Genomic DNA, 24,161 nt, shown 5'->3' on the forward strand with positions numbered 1-24,161 from the left:
TATAGTACCCTCTTTAACCCCTTGATCATATAATACTTCAGCTGACCCCCTTGCTGGCTTTTTGCTTCAAATCTGAAAAAGTTTTTATTATGAGTGTTTGCTTCCACAGTTCTTTCAAGTTCTGTTTTTGCTTTCCTTATTAATGCTTTGTATCTAACTTGCCGGTTCTTATGCTGTTTCCTGTTTTCTTCATTCTGATCCATTTTCCATTTTTTGAAAGATGTTCTTTTGGCTAGAATAGCCTCTTTCACTTCATCTTTTAACCATGCCGGCAGTTATATGGCCTTCTTTCCACCTTTTTTAGTGCATGGAATACATTTGGTCTAGGCTTCCAAGACGTTATTTTTAAACAATGTTCATGCCCGATGAAAACTCTTAAACTTTGCAATTATTCCTTTCATTTTTTTCCTAATTTTATCATAGTCTCCTTTTTGAAAGTTAAATGCTGTTGCAGTAGATTTCCTTAGTGTCCTCCCTCCAGTTATCAATTCAAATTTGATCATGTTGTGATCACTATTGCCAAATGGCCTCAACACAGTTACTTCGTTCACCAAATCATGTGTTCCACTACGGATTAGGTCTAAAATACTTCCCCCTCTTGTCAGTTCTTGTACCAGTTGCTCTATGAAGCAGTCATTTATTTCACCTAAAAATTTTACCTCCTTAGCATGTCCTGATGTGACATTTCCCCAGTCACTACTGAGGTTATTAAAATCACCCATTACTGTTGGCAAATTTTGTTAACTCACTAATTTGTTAGCATTTTATTGCTGTCTGTTCGTTCTGGCCAGGTAAATGGTAGTACACACCCACTGTTATTCTATTCTCCTTCTCATTGTTTTGCCTGGTCGCACATGGCTGCGACCTCTCATGCTCACCTCTTTTTTCCCTGCACCGTCAATTATTGGGAGAATGGCGGCCTCCGCCAACCAACGCCGACTTCCCTGGCATCCCCGGGACAGCATGGGCACTGCCGACCGCCATCTTACTTCCGGCATCAGCTAGGCTCGCGCAGGGCCTTCTTATGAATATGTCATGGTGGGAACCTCGGGGCGTTCCCTTCCGATGACGTCAACACCGCTAGTGTACTTATACAGACTCGCCCATTGCTAAGACGAGGTAGCAAGGAGTTCTTTCGTTTGTTAAATGCGCTCTACTTAGATCTTCGCTCAATTGCCCGAGGATCGGGCAATTGAGCGTTCAATTGCCCAAAGGAGAATCTGTTCCAGATTCTCCTTTGGGCAATTGAACGCTCAGAGTTGCCCGATCCTCGGGGACTCTTCCATGTCTTGGCTATCCGCTCCTCAGAGGGCCCTCCTGCCTGGGACATCCTGTCCCGCTCCTCGGGTATATCTACTGGGACTTCCTTGAGTGAGTACATTCTCCAACTTCTATCATCTCTACTGAAAATTCATGGCATACCCCGTTCCTCGGGCCACAACCGTTCTTCAGTCCATTCACTCTACGCTATCTGTGCCTCAGGATACTTCATCTCCTATACTGGGTCTACGGCCTTGTTCCTGTAATACCGACCTCTGCTTCTTGACTTCTACAGTACAGCTTCATTGGCATATCCCGCGCTGTGGGCCACTACCGGATCTGCATCAGCCTACAGGAATCCCTGGGTGTACCCCGCACTGTGGATCATTACTAGGACCCTTGTATATACATCATCCTGACCACTGTATTTACTAAGACTGTGTTTATTTACATTTCCCGCTCCTCGGGTCATGTTCTATCTTTCTCCTTAATAAAGTCTCTCACAGCTGTGTCCTACGTTGCTGAGAGCACGCCTACCGACAGTGAGGCCCACAGGGCTCCTCCCTGTGGGCAGAGACATCTCTCACCTCGGCCCGGGGTTCACCAATTCATCAACACCATAACACTCATATGGAATTCCTATCCATAAAAATTCTACAGTGCATTTTGTTTCCTGCAGAACCTTTATCCTGTTTGACTCTATGCCCTCTTCAACATATAGTGCCACCCCTCCACCATTTTGATCCTATCATTGCGATATAATTTGTATCCTGGTATGACAGTGTTCCATTTGTTATTCAGGTCTCTGAGATGCCAATTACATTTATTTATTTATTTAACATTTTTATATACCGACATTCATGAAAAAATATATCGGTTTACAAGGAACAAAGAAATAACATAACTAACTAGTGGAAGTTTAAAGTTACAATAAAACAGGGGTACGTAACTGGGAAGGAAGAGCATAGAGGGGGACAGATAACTCATGAACTAATTACAACGAGGAAGAAGTAAGTGCAAGAGGGTTATGATCTTATCTAGATGTGGCTGATGCTATGTGTCTATTGTTAGCCCTGGTTGGGGAAGGCTTGTCTGAACAGCCACGTCTTAAGATTTTTTTTGAAAGTCTGTAGGCAGGGTTCCAGTCTAAGATCTGGAGGTATGGCATTCCAGATGGTGGGACCAGCTAACGAGAAGGCCCGGTCCCTGGTAGATGAGAAATGAGCGGCTTTGAAGGAGTGGGCATATAGAGATCCCTTGTAAGCCTCCCTGACGGGTCTGGAAGAGTGGTACAGTTTAAGTGGGATTTGTAGGTCAAGCGGGACCAGGTGATGAATAGTTTTATGGAGGATGGTGAGTGATTTGAAAAGAATTCTGTAGCTTATAGGGAGCCAATGCAAATCTTTGAGGATAGGCATTATATGCTCTCTCCTGTTGGTGTTTGTTAGAATTCTCGCAGCTGCATTTTGGAGCATCTGGAGAGGTTTGGTGGTGGAAGATGGGAGACCTAGAAGAATAGCATTGCAGTAGTCAATCTTAGAGAACAGCTCGGTCTGGAGTACTGTTCTGAAGTCTTGGAAGAACAGTAGTGGCTTAAGTCTCTTCAGTATCTGTAACTTATAGAAGCACTCTTTTGTTGTGTGATTGGTGAACTTCTTTAAGCTCAGCTGGCTGTCAATTATAACTCCCAGAGCTCTTGCATGTGTGATTAGAGTGTTAGTGAGGGATTGTTGTTGGGGGACACCGTCGTCAGGTGAAATAAGAAGGAGTTCCGTCTTGGCGGGGTTCAGTATCAGGTTGAGGTCAGTGAGGAGGAGATTTATTGCTTGTAGGCAGTTGTCGCACCACTTAAGTGATTTTGTAATGGATTCGGATATAGGGATCAGGATTTGAACATCGTCTGCAAATATGTAGAATTTGAGCTTTAAACTCGTGAGCAAATGGCAGAGGGGAAGGAGGTAGATGTTGAAGAGGGTGGGTGAAAGGGAGGAGCCCTGGGGAACTCCAAGAGTAGAATTGATACGTGAAGACTCTTTATTATTCACTTTGACTTTTTATCCTCTGTTGCTGAGAAAGGAGTTGAACCATCTGAGGGCCATTCCTGTTATACCTATATCTGATAAACGATTTAGCAGGATTGTATGGTTTACTGTGTCGAACACTGCAGATATATCAAGAAGCACCAGCAGAAAGGAATGCCCTTTATCTAAGCCCATGCTGAGGTGGTCAGTGAGGGCAACTAGCAGGGTTTCTGTGCTTCGTGATTTGCGGAAGCCGTATTGTGAAGAGTGGAGAATGTTGTGTTCTTCCAGATACTCTGATAGTTGTCTGTTGACTAATTTCTCCATAATTTTGGCGATGATAGGCAAGTTGGATATAGGACGGAAATTGTTGGGGTCACCAGTGTCCAGATTTGGTTTCTTGAGTATGGGCTTAAGCGTAGCTAATTTTAGGGCATCTGGGTAGATACCTTGTGAGAGTGAACAGTTGATAATCTCAGCCAGATAGCTGGCAATGGATTCCGGGACCAGAAGAAGTAATTTAGCTGGGATCTGGTCAAACGGATGTGTAGAGGGCTTCATTCTCTTTCTACCTTTTCATTCAGTATTATACATTCTAATGCTCCCATCTTATTTTTTTAGACTTTTAGTATTTAGAAATGGACATTTCAAATATGTTTTGCTTATATTAACCACCTGCTCATCAATTGTCAGGAATCTGGAATCTTTCTGCTCTGTCTGCTCATTACTTAAAGGCACCTGGGCTATTTTAGCATTTATAGAAATCTGTTTATTGGAATGCCCTAACCTCTGTTTTGTTAGTATCCTTCAAAGATACAACATTCCAAACCATGTGCTTTTTAGTGACTGTCGGCTTTCCCCCTTCACTTAGTTTGAAAGCTGCTTTATCTCCTTTTTAAAGGTAGTGCCAGCAGCCTGGTTCCACTCTGCTTAAGGTGGAGCCCATCCCATCAGAATAGACTCAATCTTCCCCAGAATGTTCCCCAGTTCCTAACAAACCTAATATCCTCTTTCTTGCACTACTTTCTCATCCACGCATTGACTCTGGAGCTGGCCTGTCTCTGAAGTCCTGAGCATGGAATGGGAAGCATTTCTGAGAATGCAGCCCTGGAGGTTCTGGATTTCAATTTCCTACCTAAGAGCCTAAATTTAGCAATAATGTGCCCTGGACACCCAGTAATTGCAGCCCCTTTCTCCTTCTCTTGCCATTGGGTGCCCTAAAGACAGGCAGGGCAACCACTTGATTAAGAAAGTAATCCGATACCAATGGTCTCAGTGGAGGGTGCACATGTTTGACACCCTGAAGAAACATACCATGTCTGGATTTGAGGCAACTGAGTGGCTTCCAAGCTTTCCCCTATAGCAGATTATGGCTTCTGCCTGGACCTTCAATGAATTCAGGGCTAGGGCCCTTCTCCAGTCCATCTTCCAGGAACTCCAGAATGTTGCACAGTTGAGCTTTAAAGGGCAAAGAGTCAAGCTTTAGAGGTCCTCCATACTCTGATGTAGGCAAGGGATGTTGATACTTTCCTGGCCGTCAGCAGTGTTACTACCACTGTTTACACAGCCTCACCCTCTCAGGAGCCAGACAGTAAGTGAGAATGGAGCGGTTTCTCCATGACTATTAGTCCCTGGTGTAGCAACCCCTGCACGTGGGCAAATCAAATCAGTTTCCCTAAATGAAGTCTGATCAAATCTGTATACCATGATCTCCTTGCCCAGCCTAGGGCTACTTATTATCACTCATCCTAGGTGGTCCACAATCCTCCTTATCACCTGCCCTACTAGCGGCTAAGACGGGAAAATGTACAGTAGGCAGTCTTGTGGCCATAATTGCACAAGTGCGTCCATTCTCCTTGATCCTGCTTTTCTCCTGCGATTGTAAAAATTCTTCACCTTGGCATTTCTACTGGATGCTCCCAACTGTTTGCAATCTGATTGAATGCTTCCTTGGCTAGTTCCTACTCTCCTGCATCTAGAGGCTGCCTGCATGTTGTTGATTCTAGCTATGAATGTTGCTGAGAAGCCCTTGAGATGGGTTTCCGCTCATGCCACTAAAATGTTCTGTTTCTTTTGCCATTAGCTTTCTATTGGTGCCTCCTTGCCTGTTCACGTAGGCTACTACTGTGGCATTATCTGATAACATTGACTGCTTTCTGTTTTACCTGATTAAGGCCAGTCTGATTGCCCTGGTCTCCAGTCAATTTATTGATCATGCTGATTCAATGGCCGACCAAAGGCCTTGAGCTGTCTGGCCTGTGTAGTGTCTACCAAGCTCACATCTGTGGTTACTGATATCCATTCTGGAGCTTTCAGACTAACTCCTGTCTGCAGACTGTAGACAAGCCATCATTCCAGACTCCTTTTGGCTTGCTCTCTCATTGGGATCTTGTTGTCGAACATCTGTCCCTGGAGTGATCATCTTGAGAGAAGAGCCTTCTGTAAAGAGTGCATATGGGCTCTCACCCAGGGCATGAGGTATATGGCTGCCACCATTGATCCCAGCATTTGCACATACTCCCAGACTTGAAGTGCCTGGGTCTTCCTCAACCTTATCACTTGCTCCTGTAACTTGTGATCCTCTCTTTAGTCATAGACACCTTTCCTATCTTTGATTTGAACCTTACTCCTAAGACTGTGAACTGATAGTGTTCACCCAGAACCACGAACTTTAGAAACCACTGATGCTGTTCCCCGATACGAATGTGTAATTATGCCTTTGCTAGGCCCAGAGAAGTTAGAAATTCTCCTTGCCTTATTGCCATCATTACTGACTTCAGTGTTTCCATTCCATCCCTTAGGGATTTGTTGATGTATTTTAAATCCAGTGCCAGGCAAAAGGTTCCCTCTTTCTTTGGGAACACAAAATGGAGTATCTTCTTTTCTGTTTTTCCAAGGGGGTTACTGGCATTACTGCCTTTAGTTGTCGCAAGTGTTCTAAGGTACTTCTGATTGTCTTCTTCTTTCTCGGGGATTTGCAGAGAGAGGTGACAGAAGACACTTGAATATGGGCAGCCACCTTGAAGGTGGCTGCCCATATCCACCAGTCCTTCTAATACAGGTCCATTCCCTGTAAAAACGTTTCAGACGTTCACCTACTGGTGTGTGTGTGTGGGGGGGGGGAGTGAAACCTTAAACTGTCATTGCATGCTCCTGAGTCCTGTAGGACCCCTGGATCCTCCCTCAATTCTACTGGCCTGGCCTTCAAGGGATTCAGTAAATCTCCACAGCCTCCAGGCGTTGCTTCAGGGTGGCAAGTGCCATCCCAAATTTATACATCGGATCAGGCAGGGATAAACCAAAACCCTGCTTCATCCAATCAACTGCATCACATCTGGCTACACCTCTCTCTCCCCCCCCCATGGGTAGCAGGAATCGAGTTTATCCAAAAGTCATCTCCTGCTGCCGTGAGATCAGTCCTGAGGCAGCAGGAGATGATGTTTGAATAAATGACTTCTGCTGCTGCCCACCCCATGACTTAGCAGGCCTCCATGTAGCCTGTCCTGCAACGGCTGAAGAGAGAGATACGAAGCCTTGGCTGCCAGCGGACCTAATCCCGCTGACGGCCAAAGAGAGGAGAAGGATGCGGTGGCTGCCAATGGACCCCATCCCGCTGGCAGCCGAAGAGAAGAAGGACGCGGTGGCCATCAGCGGACCCCATCCCGCTGGCAGCCAAAGAGAGAAGGAGGACATAATGCCCACCAAAGGATCCCATCCTGCTGGCAGCTGAAGAAGAGGCCCAGGCCCTATGTGTGTGTGGGGGTATGTGTATGTGTGGCTGGGTGACAGTTCCTGTATAGGAGTGTGTGTAGGAGTGACAGCCTATGTTGGGTGGATGTCAATGGGTGGGTGAATGTGGCTGGATGAGAGCTGGTGGGGGTGGGGGTGTATGTGTTACTGCCTGTATGGATGTGGATGACTACTAAGGTGGGTGGGTGAGAGCTTAGGTGTGTGTTTGTGGGTAGATGAGATCTGTGTAGGAGTGGATGGGTGACTGCTTTTATGTGGGTGGGTGAGAGGCTGTGTGTGTGTGTGTGTGTGTGTATGATTGGATGTATGGGTTTAGCCTGAGTGCATGCTTGTGGGTGAGAGGCTGTATGTGTGTGGAAGGTTGAATCCTGTGTGTGTGTGGGGGGGGGGGGGGGGGAGGTGACAGCATGTGTCTATATGTATGACTGCCAGTGGGTGGCTGTCAGTGTGTTTGGGTGGGTGGGTGACTGCCTGTGGGTGAGGTGAGAGCCCGTGCGTGTGTGTGTGTGTGTGAGAGCCAATGCCTGTATGTGTGGAGGAGAGCCTGTGTGTGTGTGTGAGAGGATAAAGTTTATACAGCTCTCCATCCCCCAGTCCACAATAGTCTGAGTGGCTGGAAATTGAAACATCGCAGGAACAAAGCAAGGAAGATTTTTTATATCTTTATTAGTTTCATTATTGGATGTTATTTGATATGTTTGCTGTTTTGAAATATTATATTGGTGTTTTGGGAAATTGTATAAACTTTTTTTTATAAGGTTTTAATTACTGGATGATCTATTCATCTGTTTTTAAATATTTATTCTTTTTATTGTTATGGTTTTATTTTTATGATTGACATTTTATATTTCTTTATTTTGTTGTTCTCTTATTTTGCCTTTGGTAAGGGTCTGTCTGTGATCGAAGTGAGGGATTCTGCTAGTTTATGGTTTCTAGGGGTCTATAGCAATCAGTCTTGTTCTTTTTTCAATAAAAGGTGTATTGGTCTTCTAGGACCTGATGTAATATTTGCAGTGCTGCTCTTTCCTGGGTAGGATTGTTGCTGTTGAGTCCTGGGAGTAGTGCTGTGTTGAAATGGCAAATTTGTCTCGGAGTAAATTGTATTCTTGGCAGGCTGTGATAGCTTTTATTGGAGCTATGTATTATCCAGAAATACTGTACATGAGTTACTGAGACAATATAGGACCCGTCTTTAGATGTGAATGTCTCTGATCTGACATCTGAAGAAGGGACTTATGTAGTTTTAAAAGCTTTTGTACAATATTTTTAGGTATATGTATTTTTTTTAAATTTTACAGGTATTTTAGGCAGTCAGGCTTGTTTCATTTTTTAAAGCCTCATGTAATATTTGCAGTGTTTCCTTTTCATACGTAACGTTGTAGTTTGAGTGCTGGCAGTAAGTGCTGTTTTTGGTATAGGAAGTTTACTATATTGCAAGTGTTTATTCATGGCTTTCTGAGAGCCAAGCCCACAGCCATTACATGTTACAAGAGGCCTAATGCCATATGGGTTTCATTGGAGAAATTACTTGCCTGAAAATTTTGTTTTCCTTAGTGTAGACAGATGGACTCAGGGCCAATGGATTATGCTCCCCTGCCAGCAGATGAAGATGGAGTCAGGTTGCAAAGCTGTGGTCACCATACATATACCCTTGTAGTGAGCTCAGCTCTCCAGTATTCTCTTCAAAAGCCACTGTGGACATACTAATGAAAGGACTTAATTGAAAATATGACTACAAATATGATTAAAAAACAGAAAACCGTAACTGTACTCAACCAATCATAAACACTGAATTCCAGTAAGAATATAGGTACCTTAATCTAGGGACTGGATGAAAACTTACCCACGATCCCTTGGATTCGAGGCCCATACCACAGGAGTGGATTTGCAGCCAAGGGCAGGATGCTGAGTCCACCTGTCTACACTAAGGAAAACAAAATTATCAGGTAAGTAATTTCTCCATTTCCTAGCGTGTAGCCAGATGGACTCAGGATGTACAAAAGCTACTCCCGATCGGGACGGGAGGCTCCCCGCAATCCAGTCAAAACTGCCCTTGTAAAGGCAGCGTTCTCTTGGGCCTGTACGTCCAGGCGATAAAACCTAGAGAAGGTGTTCAAGGGGGACCACATAGCCACCCGGCAGATATCAACGGGAAACAGCAGTCTGTCCTCCGCCCATGAGACTGCATGAGCCTTAGTGAAATGAGCTCTAATCTGAGAAGGTAATGACTTTCCTGCCTCTACATAGGCTCCCAAGATCATCTCCTTAATCCAGCAAACTATAGTAGCCCGGAAAGCTGGTTCACCCTGCTTCCTTCTGCCATGAAGGTCAAATAGGCAGTCCATCTTTCGGACTGTTTCTGAGACTTCCAGATGCAGCACTAAAAGTCTCTTGACATCCAAATGACGGAGGAGCCGATATTCCTCCACGTCCTTAAGTTTATCTAGGGATGGCAACAAAATGGACTAATTCAAATGAAACTCCGAGACTACCTGGGGCAAGAAGGACAGAACAGTACATAGTTGTAATGCCCCTGGAGTCATCCAGAGGAAAGGCTCCTGGCATGACAATGCCTGAAGTTCAGAGATGCGACGTACCGAGCATACAGCTACCAGGAACACTGTTTTCAAAGTCAATAAATGCAAGGAAAGACTGCACAGTGGCTAAAAGGAAGGACCTGCCAAAATTTCCAGCACTAAACTAAAATTCCACAAGGGAAATGGCAACTGCAAGGGAGGCCGAAGATGCAACACTCCATTCAGAAAACGAGCCACGTCCAAATGAGCCGACATTCACCTCACCCCTGAAACAGAAGAGAGCCACTACCAGCACCTTCGGAGAGTTAAGGCCCAAACCTTTATTCAGGCTGCTCTGCAAAAATTACAGAATAAGTGGGATTTTGACCGCCTGAGGGAAGACACCCCGTTCCTCACACCAGGCCTCAATACTCTTCAGAACCGCACATACCCTAGGGACATGTAGAACTTCCGAACACGGAGTAAGGTGACAATTACTGCCACCGAATATCCCCACCTCTTCAAGCGAGCCCTCTCAAAGGCCAGCCGTAAGACAGAATCGAGTTGGATCCTCGTGAAGGACAAGTCCCTGCTGTAATAGGTACCTGTGCGGTGGGAGGCGCAGGGGTTTCTCCACCAGGAGTCTCCGCATGTCCACAAATCATGGACGCCTGGGCCAATCTGGAGCTACTAGCAGGATTAGCCCCTTGTGGTGTTCAATTCTGCGAATGACCCTGCCCAGCAAGGGCCATGGAGGGAAGGCGTATAGCAACTCTTCTTCCGGCCATATCTGAATGAGAATGTTGACTCCCAGGGAGCATGGATCTCTTCTATGGCTGAAGAATGGAGGAACCTTTGCATTGTGGGATGCAGCCAGCAGGTCGATTGATGGGAGGCCCCAACGATCTACTATCAGTTGAAATACTTTGGTCGACAATCCCCACTCTCCTGAATCCAAACTCTCCCTGCTTAGAAAGTCTGCTCTGACATTGTCTTTTCTGCAATGTGGGAGGCTGAAATCATCTGTAGATTACTTCCACCCACTCCATGAGGAGGACTATCTCCTGTGACACTTGCTAGCTCTTGGTTCCTCCCTGGCGGCTGATGTAGACCACTGTCGTTGCGTTGTACAACATCACATGGACTGCCTAGCTCTGGAGTCTGTGGCTGAACTGTAAACACACCAATCTGACTGCCCGGGCTTCCAGGCAATTGATGTTCCAGAGAGCCTCTTCTTCTGTCCAACATCCCATGGCCGTCAACTCCTGACAGTGAACTTCTCCGGCCCCGGAGATTCACATCTGTCGTGAGAACCAGCCAGTTTGGGGAGAACAGGGACACACCCCTGCTCAGATGAGCTTCCTGTAACAGCAGACTCTCATCAATAAATGGAGATTGACTAAATAGTCTTGAGACTGTGGGTTCCAATGTGAGAGCAATGAGCGTTGGAGAGGACACATGTGTACCCTCGCCCTCTGCGACTACTTCCAGGGTTGCCACCTTCAAACCGAGAACTTGGAGATAGCTCCACACCGTTGGGCGTACCATGTTAACCAACTGATGCACCTGATACATCAACTTCTGTAACCGTGTGGACAGAAGAAAGATCTTGCCCCGCCTGGTGTCAAACCAGATGCACAGACACTCCAAGGACTGGGAAGGCTTGAGGCTACTCTTGGTAAAGTTTGCTATCCAACCGAGTTCCTGTAACAAGGAGATCACCCTGCTGGTCACCAGGAGGCTCTCTTTCACGGACTTGGCCTGGATCAGCCAATCGTCCAAGTATGGGTGCTCCAGGATCCCATCTTTTCTCAACACTGTTGCCACAACCACCATAATCTTGGAAAACGTTCTGGGCGCGGTGGCTAAGCCAAAGGGCAGTGGCCGAAACTGATAATGATGACCCAGTACTGCAAAGTGTAGGAAATGGTATTCCTGTTGGATTCGAATATGTAGATAGGCCTCGGATAGGTCCAGGGAGGTTGGGAACTCTCCTGGTTGTATGGCCATTATCACGGAGTGCAAGGTGTCCATGAGAAAATGAGTCACTCGCAAGTGACATTTGACACTCTTGAGGTCCAGGATGGGGTGAAAAGAACCTTCCTTCTTGGGTATGACAAAATAGATGGAATAATGCCTCGTATTATTTCTGGGGCATAGCTACTGGGATCACAACCCTCATCCTGAGGAGTCTTAGAACTGTAATCTCCACTGCCTGCTTCTTGTGCTGGGAGTGGCAAGGAGACTTCATGAATATGACCTTTACCACCTTGCTCAGCTTCCTGCACTCACTGCCTTTCAGCTGCCTAAGCAGCAAAGTCCACGCCAGGAACCGGCTACCTGACCAAGGCTCACCTCTGAGGGATCTCGTAAATCGCCTCAGGAAGTCTCAACTGGGGGAGGGACCTTTAGGTATCACCGCAGGAGAGTGGGGCTCAATTTTTCTCCAATTTAAAATGTCGATTTTCTCTTTCCAAAAGTACAGCAATCCCCTTTGGGAGAGGTACGTCCAGCATCTGCTGGAGATGGAGAATACTGAAGAGTTGAGGTCACTACAGGGCTATATGTACTGTGACGTCAGCTTTGCAACCTGACTCCATCTCCATCTACTAGCAGGGGAGCATAACCCATTGGTCCTGAGTCCATCTGGCTACACACTAGGAAAGCGTCTTTTGAATCTAGGGGAGAGGGGGTGAGGGAGTGAGACTGCTGTAGAACTGGGGGGGGAGGGGGGGGGGGAGGGCAGACGGGCAGCACATGTGGGAGGGGAAAGGGGACTGAGGGAGCGAGACTGAATCCCCTGCTATAAATGTCACTACACGCCACTGTTTCTACTCCCCCAAAATGGCTATGAATTTGTAGGAAGTCTTTGCTTCTAGGGATTACGTGGTCTACCTGGTCTACACTGCCTAGCGTCCCTGAATCAGTTCCAGTGAAAGATTCCTTTCAAGGGTCCCTTAAATCTATCTTCTGGGAGTCTCTGGGGTAACTCTCTCCTAGCACCAGCTTCTCCAATTCTTCCCTCAACCTAGCTTTGGAGGATAAATCTGCCGACCAGCTTCTCAGCCTAGATTTCACTGTAGTTGTCACCTGCTTGGCAAGGAAGCTTATGCATCACCATTAGAAATGTGGTGGTGAAGCCCTCCTCCACTATGGCATTAGGGGATTTTAGGCACTTAGCTGGCCTGAAGCTCAGCACGGGGAAGATGTGACCCCCCACAGAGGAGTGCCTCAGTCTTGCTGCTGCCGTTTCTTTGGCATTTGGCAGTGCTAAAAAACAGTGCCGGGTTCCCCCCACTTTGCTCTGGTGGTGTTGTGAGCCCTCTTGCAGCATTTGCTGCTCCTGCGCCCTGAGCTGCTTCTCCCAGGGCTGTGCTGCCATCTCGGGCCCAACAAAAAAGAACTGGCAATCCTGCACCGTCTCCAGGCCTCACACTGACCGCGTTTCCTCTACTGTTCTTACAGAACTGGCGAGGGTATGAAGAGAAGGGGGCTGCAGAACCACATCGTCTGCTATATGCTGTCAGCCCGTGCTGCGGTCTATTTTATCTGCCTGCTGGCACATTTCCTTCACCACACTGATTTTCTTCCCCCCTCTCCTCCAACAATCTTTATTGCTTGTATTGCAGCTGATGGAAGACATGTCCTGGGGGTTTGCTGCTGTCCAAAGTATACATGGTCCAAGCAGGCACCTTACATCCAAGGGAAGGAAGATCAGCCTAGTCTGCTATCTACAATTCCTTGATTCAGTCCTGAACCCCATTAAGGATATCTGTGCCCTAGGGGTCCATCTCCATGCTTGCTGCTCCGCTGGCTTCCATCTGCTGAGACAGAGAACTACTGAGGGAATTCCTTGCATACTGGAGGAGGAAGATTTCAGGGACAGGCCTCGCTCTCTGCCTCCATCTGCTGGTGGGAGGAATGTTCCCACAGGTCTAAACAGGTCCACTGGGCACTAAGGAAATATTAATTAGCAGCTTGGCTATCCTATCTCAAAATACCTTCAAGGTTGGCTCTTCACCTGCCTCCTGCACTTGGCTTAGTCAGAAAGCCCACCTGCATCAGTATAGGTAATGTGGCCAAAAACACTGGCGATAGTGACACCAGAACCAATAATAACGAAACAGAAAGATCAAGGATCCCCAGAACTTGCCCCGAGACACCAGTTCTGATAACCCCTTAGCAGTACCAACAATCCTAACTAGTACTGAAAGCCTTAACTGGGAGCAATAATCCTAACCTATACTGAGAACTCTAATCTGTACTAATAATCTTAAATAGTACTGAATAACCAGGACCAATAACCATAACTAGTTTTCAGAATCTGAACTGTTAGTCACAACCCTAACCCCAGGCTAACTTGATTCATTACAAAATAGTTTACATTTTGTGCAGTTCCACACCACACGATGTTTGCTGTTACAGTATATTTTAATTAACTTCTATGTTCTTGGCTTTGTTTGAATAATGAGAACAGGAATTCACAGCAGGCCCCTGGCCAGATGTTTTGGACTAACGCAGCACCTTCAGCCTGGTGCGGTGCAATGTGGCGAGTGTCACTGACTGAGGACGCAGCAGGTTGTGAGCAGGAAGAAACTCCAGAGACCGTTCCTAACTTCCTTCAAGCAATGTCCATTACTCCTTCAGGCAGCGTCGGCACAATTTGTAGAAATATTCTGCTAACCCTGTAACAAGTAAAGGGTTCCTTTCTAGAGCCTGAGCTAGCTCCTCTGAAGAATGGGAGTCCGGCAGCAGGTCTCATTCAGTTTGAATTTGCATCTCTTGCAGGAGCCTCTCTTTTTTTTCTCTCTCTGCTTTAGTCATGCTGGCTAGTGAAGAGGGCCACCAGAAAATCAGAACATACAAGGGAATCACCCTTCTCCCCCCCCATACACACCCTACCCTCCGTCACCAACCCTTAACGGCTTCCTGTCTTTCAGCCACCAAATCTGCCCCAATAGTTATCCATAACCTGCCTCTCATGCAAGGCAGAGCTCTGAGCTGCGCTCGGGCACCCCACACCTCACGTCGCCGGAGAAAGAGAGAGAGAGCTTGCCAGATGTTGGAAGTCAGCAGCTTCCCTTTGGTGGATGGCAGGTTAGACCTGGTGAGGAGGGCATGAAGGAGGTCTCAGGACACCCGCGAGGCTTAAAGGGACCAGGGGAGTCCAAGCAGCCAGCCTTCTCATGCTTTGCCAACCCCCCACTGCTGAGAGGCACCGACGGGCGAGGGAAACAGAAGCGTTAAAAGGGCGTTTTGCTGCGCTATTCACTTTCCGCTGCCAGGCAGCCTTGCAGAGCAGGAGGGGCCAGCAGCTCAACCCACCGCTGTGGTGCTGGGCAGTGAGGGGGGGGAAGGGGATTGCTTTTACCTGCTCGCAGCATGTCCGATCCCTCAATCATTTTCACTGGACTGTTGGAGATTTTCTTTTCTGGATGGAGGAAGAAAGCACAAAATTACAAGCAGAGCATTCACCCTTTCCAGCCCAGCACAAGGGCTGCAATCTTCAAACTGCCCTCCAGATAGGCTATGCCGGCTCAGATCTCTGGGCCGCTGAGCCCAGCATCCTATCTCCGACAGTGGACAAGCTGGGTCAGTAGGCAGTATCCAGCAGATACTGCTTCTCAGTTCACATCTCTATCTGGCTAATCATTGTTAAAGGACCCCCATCCTCCAGGAACTTGTCCAAAGCTTTTTTTTTTTTTTTTAACTCAGTTATGCTATTAACCTTGACCGTATCCTCCGGCAATACATTCCACTGCTTAGTTGTGCGCTGACTGAAACAAATACTTTCTTAAATGTGATTTAAATCTTAAGTTTCATGGAGTGTTCTTTGGTCCTAGTACAATCTGAAAGAGTAAACAAGGATCCCATATTTACCCCACTCCTGATTTTATAAACCTCTTATCATTTCCCGTCAGTCATCTCCCTGTGTAGCTTCTCATAAGAGCGCCGTTCCGACCCCTTTATCATTTTGGTCACCCTTCTCTTCACCTTCTCTAGTTCTGCTGTATTTTTTTTTTTTTTTTTTTTAAGAGATGGAGCAAACAGAACGGCACACAATACTCGTGGCATCATGGCGTGGTGTTAACTTATGTATTGTAGGGATGATTTGATGTTTTTTTTGTTTTTTTTTTTACTGATTTATAGTACACAATTACTTTGTGGGGGGGGGGGGGGGGGGTTGTTTATATATATTCTGGGAGTGGAGTCGTAGCCTAGTGGTCAGAGCAATTGGCCCTGAACCAGGGAAGCCAGGGTTCAGTTCCCACTCAGGGATTGCTAAGGCAAATTACCTTTCCCTCTGGCAAAAATAAATGCGGTGAATATATTCTGTATTTGATTTATAGTAAACAAACCGCATTGAGGTCTTATACAACAAGGTGGTATTTCCAATTCAAATATATAAATAATAAAATTGATAGAGAGGCATTACAAAATTCTCTGTTTTAATTTCTATTCTTTTCTCAATAATTCCTAACCTATTTGCTTTTTCCCAGTACGTACCAGGATCAGTCCAGACAGCTGGGTTATGCCTCCCCTCCAGCAGATGGAGTCAGAGAGAAAACTGAAAGCACCCCCTAGATACACTGGTGTGCCACCTGCGATCCTTCAGTATAATCTCTGACTCCAGCAGATTGAGAGGCATAACCTGCGGTCCTGCTCCGGTCGGTTTTTATTTTCTCGGTACTGGGAAAATTAAAAAAAATAAAATAAAATAAAATATAAAGAGTAAGGTAGGACAGGGGACAAGATCAGTTGATGCTTCCTTTCTCTCCTCTGTCTGCCTGTCGGTCTGCGTGAATGTCTGTGTGAGTGTCTTGCGCTGCGCAGCTAGGGATTAGTGTGAGGCAGGCTCGGAGGGTAGTACCCTTCTGATATTCCCGGGTTAGAGTGTCCGCAGGCTGGGGGAGAGCTTACCGGTGGGCCGGTCACCCTCCCCCCCCCAATTCCAGGCTTTAGTCCTGAAGGGGGTTTAAAAAAAAAAAGTTTAAAGTTTTAGTTACAGAGCCATTTAAGTCCAGTTGGGGACAGGCAGTGCGCTCATTTCTCCTGACCCCGGCCTGCCCGTGCCTGCTCGGACCCCGGAGGGGGTGGCTAGCTCACCCGGCGCGCGTTTGCTGTGGGGCTCTCATCTCCGAGGGTTTTTGGCGCCATTTCTTCTTGCTGCTCCGCTCGCGGTGCTGATGCTGCGATCTTCGGTCTGCCTGACCTATGGAGAGGCGGGGGCGCAACTCTCCCGCGGGGGTCTCTGCCCCCGATGTGTTCCCAGGGGCGAGGGACCCTCGGGGGGGCCGAGCGCTGCCAGCAGCCGATCTCCTCTCCCCTCTCCGGCGCGGCACAGCAGCGTCTCAGGCAGCCATCCTCCGGCCCCTCCTCCACCGGGGAGGAGTGCGGCGGCCATCTTGAACACGCGGCAGGCTGCATGTTCAGCATCGGAGGAGGAAATCTCCCCTCCTCCCTCTCCTGAGGCACAGAGCCCGTGCTCCCAGGCCGATTTGGGGTCTCCTCGCGGCCCCCCTTCATCGGATGGCCCGAAGAAAAATTTAAAGCGGTCAGTGCCATTTTCTTCGGACTTTGTGCTTTTAATGCACAAAGCCTTTTTGCAGGCAGAATCCGGCTGGGAGGTGGAGGCTCCCGCTCCCCCGAAGGTTCCCAAGACCACCCCCGTATCCCGGGGGAGCCCACCGGGCGAGGGGTTCTCCGGGATCAAGGGTCCCCGCCCGAGGGGGGGTGGGGCTGAGGACCTGGGAGACCCAGGAGCCGCTCCGGAATCCCCGGGGGCTCCGGACTTGCTGACGACCGACGATCCGGGGGCCGTAGCTGGGGATGATCCCCAGGTACTACGCTTGTTTGGAAAAGAAGAATTAAGCTCCCTTATTCTCCACGTGTTGCAGGAGCTAGAGTTGACGACTCCGCCTCAGGAGGCGGACACGTCTACAGGGGATATCGCAATGGCAGGGATTAGAGCTCCCCCGCAGACCTTTCCCTTTCACCACAAGGTCTTACAGATCGTTTCAAAGGAATGGGAGCTCCCAGAGGCTTCCCTGCGGGTGAATCGAGCCATGGAAAGGCTATATCCCTTACCCAAGGATTCATTGGAGCTTTTGAAGACACCCGCGGTAGATTCGGCTGTCACGGCTGTGGTGAAGCATACGACTATCCCCGTGATGGGGGGTATAGCGTTGAAGGACCTCCAAGACCGCAAGCTTGAGGTCTTATTAAAGCGCATTTTTGACGTGGCGGCACTGGGGGTCCGAGCGGCGGCTTGCAGCAGCCTTGTGCAGAGGGCCAACCTCCGCTGGGTTCAGCAGCTGCTGACCATGCAGGAGCTCCCTCCGGGCGAGGCTGAGCAGGCAAATTGTGTTGAAGCGGCGGTCGCTTATACAGCGGATGCCTTGTATGACTTGTTGCGCACATCGGCTCGCATTATGTCCTCGGCGGTCTCAGCCAGAAGGTTGCTGTGGCTCCGTCGTTGGTCGGCGGATGCCAACTCCAAGGCGAGGTTAGGTTCCTTCCCCTTTAAGGGCAAGTTGCTGTTTGGCGAGGAGCTAGACCAGCTCATTAAGGACCTGGGTGACAACAAGGTTTACAAGTTGCCTGAGGATAAGCCTCAGCAACCTCGGTCGTTTGGTAACGCTAGGGCTCGCTTTCGGGGGCAACGGCGTTTCCGTGGGGGAAGAGGGGGTTCCCTTCCCCAGCGGCAGCAGGCGACAAGATCCCAGGCCTGGTCTTCTTCTTCCTTTCGCGGCAGGAGGCCTATACGCGGGGGCTCTTCCCAAGGCTTTCCTGCCATCAAGCCCGCACAATGAAGGTGCGCGGGCCCACTCCTCCGTGCCCGTTATGGGAGGTCGGCTGTCCCGGTTCTGGGAGGAGTGGGCCAAAATTACTTCGGATCAATGGGTCCTCGACGTGGTTCGGTACGGCTACGAGTTGGATTTTGTACGTCCCCTCCGGGATCTCTTTCTGATATCGCCGTGTGGCCCAGTAGAAAAACAGGTAGCTATAGCCCAAACGGTCGCCCATCTACAGGCTCTGGGGGCGGTGGTTCCGGTTCCGCGGGACCAGCTCAGGACGGGTCGGTATTCCATATACTTCCTGGTGCCCAAGAAGGAGGGCACCTTCTGACCCATTCTGGATCTCAAAGGAGTAAACAAGGCGTTGTGTGTGCCCCGCTTCCGGATGGAGACCCTTCGGTCTGTTATTGCGGCCGTCCACAAGGGAGAATTCTTGGCTTCTTTGGACCTGACAGAGGCCTATCTGCACATCGGAATAAGAGAACGGCATCAAAGGTACTTGAGGTTCATGGTGATGGGAGACCACTACCAGTTTTGCGCCCTCCCCTTCGGGTTGGCCACCGCGCCGAGGGTGTTCACCAAAGTTCTCGTGGTGGTAGCGGCTTCCCTCCGCCGGCAAGGCGTCCTTGTGCATCCCTATCTCGACGATTGGCTCATTCGAGCAAAGTCGCACGCGGCATGCACCCGGGCGGTCTCCTTAGTGGTGCGCCAGCTGCAGAGGTTGGGTTGGGTAGTCAACTTCGCGAAGAGCAGACTCGAACCGACCCAACAGCTGGAGTTCCTGGGAGCTCGGTTCGACACCTTGGTGGGCAAGGTTTTTCTTCCGCAGCAACGCATGCTCAATCTCATGACTCAGGTACGGCGCCTGTTAGAGCTCGAGATTCCCACGGTCTGGGATTATTTACAAGTCATTGGTCATATGGTGTCTACTATGGAAATGGTACAATGGGCTTTTGCGCATATGCATCCGTTACAAAGAGCACTTCTATCTCGCTGGGATCCCCGCTCGGAGGAGTACGGGATGGAATTGCCTTTGCTGGAGCCGGCTCGCTCCAGTCTCTCTTGGTGGTTGACTCCAGACAATCTCCTACAGGGGGTGGACCTCGAACCCCCGTCTTGGTTGGTGGTGACGACGGATGCCAGCCTGTCGGGCTGGGGTGCGGTCTGCCAGTCCCGTGCAGTCCAGGGCACCTGGTCAGCACTCCAGGCGACTTGGTCCATCAACCGATTGGAGACCAGAGCGGTCCGCCTGGCCTTGCGTTGTCTCCTTCCACTGGTACGCGGACGAGCAGTAAGAGTTCTGTCGGACAATGCGACCACAGTGGCGTACATAAATCGACAAGGAGGCACAAAAAGCCAAGCGGTAGCGACCAAGGCGGCGCTGTTGATGTCCTGGGCGGAAAGGCACATAGAGCGTCTCGCGGCCACCCACATTGCCGGCGTGGACAACGTTCAGGCGGATTACCTCAGCCGGCAGCACCTAGATCCAGGAGAATGGGAGATCTCGTCGGAGGCGATGGCTCTCATCGCGCGGCGTTGGGGGACTCCGCGCTTGGACCTCATGGCGACCCGTCAAAATGCAAAGGCGGTGCGCTTCTTCAGTCGGAGGAGAGAGCACGCGTCGGAAGGGGTGGACGCGCTAGCCCTTCCGTGGCCTCGTCACATTCTTCTTTATGTGTTCCCTCCGTGGCCTCTGGTAGGGAAAGTGCTAAGACGCATAGAGTCCCATCACGGTCCGGTGATTCTCGTGGCTCCGGAATGGCCGCGGCGCCCGTGGTTCGCGGATCTGGTTAACTTGGCAGTCAACGGCCCACTGCGTCTCGGTCATCTTCCCAATCTTCTTCGTCAGGGTCCAGTATTTTTCGATCTGGCGGATCGTTTTTGTCTGGCGGCTTGGCTTATGAGAGGAAGCAGTTGAAGAAGAGAGGTTATTCGGACGCGGTGGTGTCTACTCTCCTTTGGGCGCGTCGATCTTCCACTACGCTCGCCTACGCAAGGGTTTGGAAGGTTTTCCATGATTGGTGTGACACGGCAGGTACTTCGGCCAGACGTTCGTCCGTGGCGGATATCCTTATGTTCTTACAGGATGGATTGAAGAAGGGGTTGGCGTATAATTCGCTTCGAGTTCAGGTGGCGGCTTTGGGCTGCTTGAGGGGTAAGGTCGAAGGCTCTTCCCTTGTGAGTCATCCAGATGTGGCTCGTTTTTTGCGAGGGGTTAGAAACTTGCGTCCTCCCGTCAGGCTTCCCTGTCCGTCTTGGAACTTGAACTTGGTACTCCGTGGATTGTGTGCGTGTTACGCTTGGGCTCCGGACAGGAGTCGTGCACACCACCCAGCAGGGTGGCTCCAGGTGGAGAGAGACAGGAGGCTCGAAACAGAGTCAGGTACCAGGCTGGGTCAGGGCAGGCAGCAATAATCAGAGTCTGGGTTCAGGCTGGGTCAGGGCAGGCGGCAAGTGGCAGTGTCTGGTACAGGCTGGGTCAGGGCAGGCGGCAAGTGGCAGTGTCTAGTACAGGCTGGGTCAGGGCAGGCGGCAAGTGGCAGTGTCAAGTACAGGCTGGGTCAGGGCAGGCGGCAGTCAGCAGTGTCTGGGTCCAGGCTGGGTCAGGGCACAGTAAGCAGGACAAGGCAGGTCAGAAGGCCCGTAGGCCACACACACACACACACGGAAGGCCCGTAGGCCACACACCAAAGACGGGGCAAGGCAGGTCAGAAGGCCCGTAGGCCACACACACACACACGGAAGGCCCGTAGGCCACACACCATAGACGGGGCAAGGCAGGTCAGAAGGCCCGTAGGCCACACACACACACACGGAAGGCCCGTAGGCCACACACCATAGACGGGGCAAGGCAGGTCAGAAGGCCCGTAGGCCACACACACACACACGGAAGGCCCGTAGGCCACACACCATAGACGGGGCAAGGCAGGTCAGAAGGCCCGTAGGCCACACACACACACACGGAAGGCCCGTAGGCCACACACCATAGACGGGGCAAGGCAGGTCAGAAGGCCCGTAGGCCACACACACACACACGGAAGGCCCGTAGGCCACACACCATAGACGGGGCAAGGCAGGTCAGAAGGCCCGTAGGCCACACACACACACACACACGGAAGGCCCGTAGGCCACACACCATAGACGGGGCAAGGCAGGTCAGAAGGCCCGTAGGCCACACACACACACACGGAAGGCCCGTAGGCCACACACCATAGACGGGGCAAGGCAGGTCAGAAGGCCCGTAGGCCACACACACACACACGGAAGGCCCGTAGGCCACACACCATAGACGGGGCAAGGCAGGTCAGAAGGCCCGTAGGCCACACACACACACACGGAAGAAGGCCAAAAGGCCGCACAAGGCAAGGCAAGGATAGGCCCGAAGGCCACGCAAGGCAAGGCAAGGATAGGCCCGAAGGCCACGCAAGGCAAGGCAAGGCAAGGATAGGCCCGAAGGCCACGCAAGGCAAGGCAAGGCAAGGATAGGCCCGAAGGCCACGCAAGGCAAGGCAAGGCAAGGATAGGCCCGAAGGCCGCGCAAGGCAAGGCAAGGCAAGGATAGGCCCGAAGGCCACGCAAGGCAAGGCAAGGCAAGGAATGGCCCGTAGGCCGCGCAAGGCAAGGCAAGGCAAGGAATGGCCCGAAGGCCGCGCAAGGCAGGCTAGAGCAGGGAGCCCAGGTGAGCTCGATGCCGAAGCACCGAGGCAACTGTCAGGCAGGGTTAAGAGGGCACACCCAGAGCATAGAGTGGACATAGGAGATGGACTGGGCCTGTCAGGAAAGTCAGCACTAGAGGGACCCCTGGTGGTGAGGCGGTAGCACAGCAGCCACAGCCGTAACAGTACCCCCCCCTCAAGGCCTCCCCCTCCTCCTGGATCCCATCTGTGCAGGAGGTAGTCAAGAATAACGGGAGACCACTCCGGGGGTGATGCGGCAGGTTCAACTCCTTTCCGAGGGAAAAAGGCAGTCCATAACCCCGCCTGGGACAAGGCGGCAGGGTGAGACCCATCCTGGGGTAGCAGAGGCGGTGCAGATTTCCATAACCCCTCCTGGGGTGACAAGGGGAACACAAACCCCACCTGGGGCAGAGAAATAGTCCGTAACCCTTCTTGAGGCGATAGTAGGACCGGTCCGGACCCTTCCAAGGTCGGCATTAAGACCGGTACAGGCCCCTCCAGGGGCGGCAGCTGGGCCAGTACAGCAGGCTCGGATCCTACTCGGGCAATTGTAGCAGGCTCGGACCCCTCTCGGGGCGTTGTAGCAGGCTCGGACCCCTCTCGGGGCATTGTAGCAGGCTCGGACCCCTCTCGGGGCGATGAAGCAGGCTCGGACCCCTCTCGGGGCGATGAAGCAGGCTCGGACCCCTCTCGGGGCATTGTAGCAGGCTCGGACCCCTCTCGGGGCGTTGTAGCAGGCTCGGACCCCTCTCGGGGCGTCAGCAGGACCGGTATGGACCCCTCCAGGGGTGGCAGCAGGACCGGTATGGACCCCTCCAGGGGTGGCAGCAGGACCGGTATGGACCCCTCCAGGGGTGGCAGCAGGACCGGTATGGACCCCTCCCGGGGTGGCAGCAGGGCCAGTTCAGCAGACTCCGATGGCTGACTCAGGAAGTCTGTCAGTAGGACTGGTTCGGACCCCTCTGAAGACGGCAGCAGGGCTGGTTCAGCAGACTCAGGCTCTTCTCGGGGTAGTGCAGCAGGTTCAGATGGCAGAGTAGCATGGTTAAAGGTGGTGTGCATGGAAGACACAGATTGTACTGCCGTGGGCTTGATACCTCGAGCCAAAGTCTGATGCTCCTGATTTTGTTTCTGGAGGAGCAGTTTAGAGAAGGCACAGGCAGTTCTAGGACGTCTAGGGAAGGTGCTCGTTAGTGTCCACTTGGCAGCTGTGGGAAGCTGAGCCCTGCTAGAGCTAATCAGCTCTCTCCGTTGTAGAGAAACCTGTTCCCGAGGCTCTAGCACTGGTCTCACAGAAGCCTTCTTGGCCAGGTAAGTCCTGGGTTTTTCTACCCTCAAACTGCCAGCAAAAATGTCTGTTTTAGTTGAGCCAGAAACAGAATACTGGTTAGGAGAGCTGATAGCCTTTTCTAATTGCACAGCTGGTCCTAGAGCAGAACAACAGGGGCAGGGTTTGCCTGGAGGTAACAAACACGGGAGACAGGAGCATTTCCACCACCCTGGTTTAGGAGCCAGACAGTTCAAACACTCCTGATAGACAGAGACATTTTTCTTGTTGCAGTTATTGCATGACCAGTGTTCCTGACCAACAAGTTCACAGGCTAGACAGTTCTGATAGCTAGGATAATTCAAAGTTTGACAGGAACTGCAGGTATAAAACTGTAAAGAAGGAGGCATCTTGAATTAGTGAAAAGTTGACTCACCGGCAGGACACAGACTTATCTCTTCCCCTGGAAAATGTGATGGCTTCGGCATACTGTTACGCTTGGGCTCCGGACAGGAGTCGTGCACACCACCCAGCAGGGTGGCTCCAGGTGGAGAGAGACAGGAGGCTCGAAACAGAGTCAGGTACCAGGCTGGGTCAGGGCAGGCAGCAATAATCAGAGTCTGGGTTCAGGCTGGGTCAGGGCAGGCGGCAAGTGGCAGTGTCTGGTACAGGCTGGGTCAGGGCAGGCGGCAAGTGGCAGTGTCTAGTACAGGCTGGGTCAGGGCAGGCGGCAAGTGGCAGTGTCAAGTACAGGCTGGGTCAGGGCAGGCGGCAGTCAGCAGTGTCTGGGTCCAGGCTGGGTCAGGGCACAGTAAGCAGGACAAGGCAGGTCAGAAGGCCCGTAGGCCACACACACACACACACGGAAGGCC

At 50.6% G+C, this 24,161-nt stretch overlaps 1 protein-coding gene across 2 annotated transcripts in view; it reads right to left on the reverse strand.

The window, feature by feature from the left end:
- PALM (paralemmin) overlaps window positions 1–24,161 on the reverse strand; it is an 81,455-nt gene that overhangs the window by 18,770 nt on the left and 38,524 nt on the right. For both annotated transcript variants that reach the window (XM_029613586.1, XM_029613585.1), the window contains exon 7: window positions 14,919–14,978. In XM_029613586.1, coding sequence (XP_029469446.1) covers window positions 14,919–14,978 — 60 coding nt within the window. The remainder of the gene's footprint in view (window positions 1–14,918; window positions 14,979–24,161) is intronic.

This window comes from Rhinatrema bivittatum, chromosome 8 (genome assembly GCF_901001135.1).
Source record: "Rhinatrema bivittatum chromosome 8, aRhiBiv1.1, whole genome shotgun sequence".
NCBI lineage: Eukaryota > Metazoa > Chordata > Amphibia > Gymnophiona > Rhinatrematidae > Rhinatrema > Rhinatrema bivittatum.